Source organism: Salmo salar, chromosome ssa05, assembly GCF_905237065.1.
Source record: "Salmo salar chromosome ssa05, Ssal_v3.1, whole genome shotgun sequence".
NCBI classification, from domain to species: Eukaryota; Metazoa; Chordata; class Actinopteri; order Salmoniformes; family Salmonidae; genus Salmo; species Salmo salar.
In genome coordinates, this window is record NC_059446.1 from 83,424,620 (window position 1) to 83,431,977 (window position 7,358).

A 7,358-nucleotide genomic window follows, 5' to 3' on the forward strand; every position below is an offset into this window, starting at 1 on the left:
GGAAGAGTAGCTGCTGCCTTGGCAGGAACTAAAGGGGATCCATAATAAATAACAATTTGGTGGGTTAGAAAACCCTTCGGACTGCAGACCCAGTGTGCTGGTTAGGTTAGCACCAGGCCAGGCTTCATTGTTTGGTAATGTGATTCCCTGGCTGCATGATGGAAGCCACTGAGGGAACCAGGGTTTCTAATGAATAATGAATGGAGGGAAAGACAGCAGACATGTTGCATTAAACAACTCACCATCTCTGTATGGAGACATGACATTTTTTCTGTTTTCATAAAAACAGACAACTGTTTAGTTTGTGTTTTTTAAGTCACTTCGAGGGTGAGAACCTCCTGAAGTTACGACAATGTTAAAAAAACAGAATCCTTATCTGTTGACACCAGTACTGTCCTGAAGCCTGACTAGTCATGACTAGTAACAGCTTCCACTCCACATGTAAATGCCTATGTGATGCAGAACAGAGTGGGACAGAAACACCTGCAGGATAATGATGTTGAAGAACAGACGGCTCTCTTCCTTTACAAGACTGTGTCTGCGTCACAATTGGCACACTGTTTCCTATATAGTGCACTGGTGGGCCAGGGCACTACATAGGGAACAGGGTGCCATTTGGGATGCATCCTATGAGACACAAATCCTGCCTCTATTACTATCCAACGGTGTGGTTGCAGGGCTAGGACAGAAGACAAGATACACTTTCATCCTGTATCCCCCAGCCAGAGCAGGGCAGAGTGTTTGCTGAGAGCTGTGTGACTAACAGTGTGCTGGTACACACTACTCAGCTCTCCTGTGCCAGGAATGCGGAGGAGTAGTCTCTCAGATCAGTGCACAGCACAAGCACAGCTACAAATGTTTTTTTATCCAGGGGAAGGACAAATGATTGTGAAATATCACTAATCTCTTGTTTTTTTCCATTGGAGTATAATATACAGTGCAAGTCAGTGCCTGGGAAATGGCTTTTCATCAATGGTCTAATCTTCTTCCAAAACTGTATTACCCAGATTTCTATTGTTGGTATTATCCTACAGTGGGATGGATAAACATGGTTGGTATTATCCTACAGTGGGATGGATAAACATGGTTGGTATTATCCTACAGTGGGATGGATAAACATGGTTGGTATTATCCTACAGTGGGATGGATAAACCTTGTTGGTATTATCCTACAGTGGGATGGATAAACATGGTTGGTATTATCCTACAGTGGGATGGATAAACATGGTTGGTATTATCCTACAGTGGGATGGATAAACATGGTTGGTATTATCCTACAGTGGGATGGATAAACATGGTTGGTATTATCCTACAGTGGGATGGATAAACCTTGTTGGTATTATCCTACAGTGGGATGGATAAACATGGTTGGTATTATCCTACAGTGGGATGGATAAACATGGTTGGTATTATCCTACAGTGGGATGGATAAACATGGTTGGTATTATCCTACAGTGGGATGGATAAACATGGTTGGTATTATCCTACAGTGGGATGGATAAACATGGTTGGTATTATCCTACAGTGGGATGGATAAACCTTGTTGGTATTATCCTACAGTGGGATGGATAAACATGGTTGGTATTATCCTACAGTGGGATGGATAAACATGGTTGGTATTATCCTACAGTGGGATGGATAAACATGGTTGGTATTATCCTACAGTGGGATGGATAAACATGGTTGGTATTATCCTACAGTGGGATGGATAAACCTTGTTGGTATTATCCTACAGTGGGATGTCTTTCTGTCCATCCTGGTAGTTGATTGGCTGGACCGACCTCGCTCATGTACTGTAGTTTCCTCATACAACCGCTGTGTCTCCACCGAGAGAGGACGGTCTAGTCAATGAAGGCCTGCAGACTGGAGACTGTCACCTAGAAACAGCTGAAGACAGCAGCATCACAGCAACATTTGTTTATGGCAGCAGCAGGAAACCGAGGGGCTAATGCGAAGCAGAACGTGTTGTGTTCACAGATTCATTTCTGAGGTCGCATCACAAATGGCACCCTATTCCCTATATAGTACACTACTTTTGACCAGATCCTTATGGGCACTGATCAAAAGTAGTGCACTATATAGGGTACATGGTGTCATTTGGGATGCAGATGGAGTCATACGCCTCATAGAAAAGATTATTCAAAATGTCTCTGTCAGCCAGAAAGCTCTCCAGGAAGATAATGATAGCCATGTGTGACAGGCCCTCTGTCCCTGGCAGCACAGCACCTCGTAACGTCTGGTAATTATATCGAGAGCCCAACAATAATGACAAGCCTCTACACCACAGTCAGAAAATACTTTCCCCTTAAAAAAGATGCAGTGGTCAAGTGGTAAATCCAGAGCTTTTGGCAACGGACTCATGAGATAATGTCCTGTGAAGTATGAGGTCGGCACAGACAGCCTGTATCAGCCTGGAACCAATCGCCTGCGTCCCAAATGGCTCCCTATTCCTTATGTAGTGCACTTCATAGAGAATAGGGTACCATTTGGGATACAAACATTGTGTCTGGCTCCCATGGGCAGCAGAGCCTTCTGAGTAAGTTGACAGTGGTATGGTGGTGTGGTATGGTTGGGTAGGGGATTAGAAGACATTAAATAAATACAGGCCATCATATCATATGTTCACTCTGACAACGACGACCCAGCAGCAATAGGATCAAAGGCCAGTGCTACTCCCCCCCCCCACTGTACATTCTGTAACTTCTGGTCACACTTATCTTAACCTGAGTCAATCATGTAGAGGATAGGAAGAGACTGATGTCACAAATGTTCAGAATATGACCTGGAAAAGTGCCACAGCTGCTCAAACAAACTGAGTGTGAAACAGCAGTCGCTGGCTCTAGCCTCCTCCTGAACACACAGTATAACTGAGTGTGAAACAGCAGTCTCTGGCTCTAGCCTCCTCCTGAACACACAGTATAACTGAGTGTGAAACAGCAGTCTCTGGCTCTAGCCTCCTCCTGAACACACAGTATAACTGAGTGTGAAACAGCAGTCTCTGGCTCTAGCCTCCTCCTGAACACACAGTATAACTGAGTGTGAAACAGCAGTCGCTGGCTCTAGCCTCCTCCCGAACACACAGTATAACCGAGTGTGAAACAGCAGTCTCTGGCTCTAGCCTCCTCCTGAACACACAGTATAACTGAGTGTGAAACAGCAGTCGCTGGCTCTAGCCTCCTCCTGAACACACAGTATAACCGAGTGTGAAACAGCAGTCTCTGGCTCTAGCCTCCTCCTGAACACACAGTATAACCGAGTGTGAAACAGCAGTCTCTGGCTCTAGCCTCCTCCTGAACACACAGTATAACCGAGTGTGAAACAGCAGTCTCTGGCTCTAGCCTCCTCCTGAACACACAGTATAACCGAGTGTGAAACAGCAGTCTCTGGCTCTAGCCTCCTCCTGAACACACAGTATAACTGAGTGTGAAACAGCAGTCTCTGGCTCTAGCCTCCTCCTGAACACACAGTATAACTGAGTGTGAAACAGCAGTCGCTGGCTCTAGCCTCCTCCTGAACACACAGTATAACTGAGTGTGAAACAGCAGCCTCTGGCTCTAGCCTCCTCCTGAACACACAGTATAACCGAGTGTGAAACAGCAGTCGCTGGCTCTAGCCTCCTCCTGAACACACAGTATAACCGAGTGTGAAACAGCAGTCGCTGGCTCTAGCCTCCTCCCGAACACACAGTATAACTGAGTGTGAAACAGCAGTCTCTGGCTCTAGCCTCCTCCTGAACACACAGTATAACTGAGTGTGAAACAGCAGTCGCTGGCTCTAGCCTCCTCCTGAACACACAGTGTAGATAAACGTGTGGTGCCCATGTTTGTCAGGGTATAAAGTACAAACAACCCTATCACTGTTGGTTAATGTATGTGGAGGCCACGCCAGTAACCACAGGGAGGGTGTGTGTGTGTGTGTGTGGTATATGCCAGTGGAGAAGAGGTTATTCTAGTAGTTTAATAGCCAGGAGAGGGAGAGTGTGTGTGTTGTGTCTGTCTACCCGGAGGAAAAGTCTCCCCTAAAATAAAATCCACCATAGTGAAGCATATGTTGCTGGTCTCACAAACCATCAGTGAACATAGGAACAGTCAACTGTGCAGGGCAAAGTGTTGTTTGTTAAAGAAACCCAGAGAATCTTCTAGGCATCTTCTATAGGCATCTAAAGACAATCAGAACAGCATATATGGCATCTTGCCAACTAGTGAGTGACCAACTTCAAAATGTTTTACTGGCAATAAACAAGTCTTCTTGAAATGTCACATCAAGCCCCAGTCTTCATGGGGGCATGATGGAAAATGGTAGATTTTGTTAGAGGGACCCCATCCCTGGTGCCCCTACTAACAGAATATAGCAGTGGCCACAAGGGCCAGTCAACAAGGATTATGGGGACAATTGAGAATTTAATGGTAGTTATCCAAAGAAAAACAGATGTATATCAATGACAATTCCAACCCTACAATCTCAGCCTGTTCATTGAGGCGTTCACTTCCTATTCAAGATGATTCCTCACTGAAACCAGACGCAAGAAGGTATGCGTTAAAATACATTTTATTTGCGAACGAGTAGACTGGTATGTCACTCTCAATCAAGCTCTTGAAAGTGGAACGTTTATCATTCTATGTTCAGCGGCGGCAGATGTGAAAGAGAGCAAGAGATGAGAGGAGGCATGAAATGAATTATTATCGATGCGAACGTAGACGACTGTCGTCGTGACTTATTGGGTGATGTCTGTCAATTACGCACAGATCGATATTTTGTTTAAGTTACATAATGTGTATCACAAACGAAATTCAAGCATGCCAGCTTTGACACGGTTAACTCACAAGCCCCTATATTAATTGCATTATGCAATAAATATTGAAGAGAGAGAGAATAACAAGCGTGATAATAGTATAATTGAAAAGCCTAACAAATAAAATGTTAAGGCCGAATAATATATAGTAAATTGTTTGTTATTTGTTTCATCAAACTAAATATTTTAATTTAGGGCTCTTACCAGAAGACACTGATGAACCCGACAGGCTTGAGTTGCTGGATGCTGCCATCCCAATCCGCTTCAGGCTCGGTCTGTTCACTCGCGGTCGGTCGAGGTGCGCTCACAGCTCGGTAGTCCGTCCATCTCACGTAGCGTAGGCTACTCTAACTCGCTGCTTTGGCACGAACTAACACGGTTTATTTTACGTCCGTTTTCTGAATTGCTGCTCTTGTATGTGTAACGTTCCAGCGCGCTTTCAATTCGTTTCCCTGGCGGTTCCCTGCGCGCCGTATATTGCCGCATTTACTGTAGCTCCACTCACTGGCAGTGGTGTAAAAATAGTCAGACAGGATCACAGGAACAATATCAACTTTCGATCATCTTGTCTAAATGCACAACTATACACACCATTAAAGTTGGTCAAATGTATCCACTGGAAGGGCGGCATATGCTTTCGCCATGTTGAATTAAAAACACAGTATCGTTTTCCATGTGGTGGTGCCACTTCTGGGATCGTATAAACACACTACACTGCGACGGAGCCGCCTTCTTAAAGTGGAAGTATTCAGTAGACTAGAAGAGACCTCTGAACTCCAGTCAATCTGAAGCAGATCTATTCCTCTGAGCTCTGACCTTTGATTTCAATATGACGATGATGATGATGACAGAGTGGGTGGGTGCAGGGCAGGCTGCTGCTGGTTCAGTGTCCCCACTCCCATAATAATAACAAATAGCCAGAATAAAATACAGATTTGAGGATGTTTAATCAGAGAATTAACATGATGACAACTGTATTCGGCTATATTGCATGTGTCCATCTCCAAACCAAGTCCATTTACACCCTTTAAACCATAGGACATTGATTTCAACAGCCTAAAAATAGGTCCTCTCTAGGCTATATTTTTATAGCACAGGAAGCCCAATTCTGATATTTTGTTTGACCAATCAGATCAGCTCTGAAAAATATATTGATGTGAAAAGATCTGATGTGATTGGTCAAAAGACCAATTAGTGAAAAAATATCAGAATTGGGCTGCCTGTCTAAATGCAGCCTTTGTCACCTCACATCAGGGGCGGAGCCAGGGATTTTGGGCCCTATGAAAATATATCACATTGGGCCCCACCACCACAGGACACACCAACCCTGCACAATTTCTGTAACCACACACCTCCAGAAGCCAATCAACCCATTCAAAGCTTTAAATAACTCTACCTCTGCAGGCTTGCGACTCTCTTTTAGTCCAGTATTTACTGTATGATATTTACTGACAGCGAGCTGTGAAAATATAACACTGCAGACATGCATGCAACATTCAGCATACAGTGGAATTCACTATTTGATGGAAGACTGATACCCTCTATAAGAAATGTGCTAAAGGCCATCTTTTACAGTCTAAATGTCATTTTAATGGCAAAAATCTTGAATGGAAAATTCTCTTAACATGAATGAATAACATAAAATAAATATAACTTAAATATACATGAACCTCTTCAATTAAAATAAATTAACTGTATCATCTATAGAATGATATAACAGACGAAACAATAAAATCAGCAGCAGATTGTTGAACTAAGTACACATACCAACTAGAAAAGAAGCAGCTGGAAAAGTGGAAATGGAAAACAAAAAGGAAATGAAAAGGCCTGATGATGGCGCCAGAGGAAAGGTCAAGAGGTCACCAAATCAATAGGTTTCTTCCACGTGGGGTCTTGATTGTGCACAACAAATGTTATGGCAATCCAGATTTATCTTGTTCTCAGCCTGTTCTCAGTCTTGTTCTCAGCCTGTGGGCATCATGTGTGTAGTGATCCAATATCCATAGCCATGCCATTTAACAGTTATCACTGGCCCTTGCTCAGCCTTACCAAGAGCCCAGCGCCGAGCCTTCTTGCTAGCAAAGTCCCTGATCAAGTCTTTGAAGTCCAGCTTTCTAACTAACTGACTTTCAATGGACAGCATGGCAAGACTGCACAGCCTGCCCTGGGACATAGTGGACCTCAAATAGTTGATCAGTTTTAGCTTACTGAAAGCTCTCTCGCCACCAGAAACAGTCACAGGCAGTGTGGAAAATATAAGTAAAGCAATACACACTTCTCCAAGAAATGTTTTGCAGCTGCATCTTACAAATTCCATTCAGGAGAACAAGAGGGACAAGTTAGGGGAGAAAGTGGCAGCATATACAGTGTTCAGGTGTAAGATCTCTGGAATACTTCATGATCAGTGGTTGACACACAGAAGGGACTTTATCCTCACTAATCTGCCCAACTTTCAGAACAGCAGAAGATTATTCTACAATGTTGCAGTGGTGTGGAACCTAGTGTCCAAGTCACTTATGATGTTGTCCATAGCAGTAAAAACACTGTGCTCCGAAACATCGTTCCTA

General features: G+C 43.8%; 1 protein-coding gene across 3 annotated transcripts in view; it reads right to left on the reverse strand.

Moving 5' to 3' along the window:
* LOC106573925 (beta-chimaerin) overlaps nt 1–5,575 on the reverse strand; it is a 41,248-nt gene extending 35,673 nt beyond the window's left edge. Inside the window, exon 1 of one of the 3 annotated variants that reach the window (XM_045719182.1) lies at nt 5,383–5,575. In XM_045719182.1, coding sequence (XP_045575138.1) covers nt 5,383–5,422 — 40 coding nt within the window. In that variant the 5' untranslated portion in view covers nt 5,423–5,575. Of the gene's footprint in view, nt 1–4,995 lie in introns of all 3 variants that reach the window. The other 2 variants (XM_045719181.1, XM_045719184.1) reach the window with 2 other exon arrangements.
* Nucleotides 5,576–7,358: the final 1,783 nt, after the last annotated feature.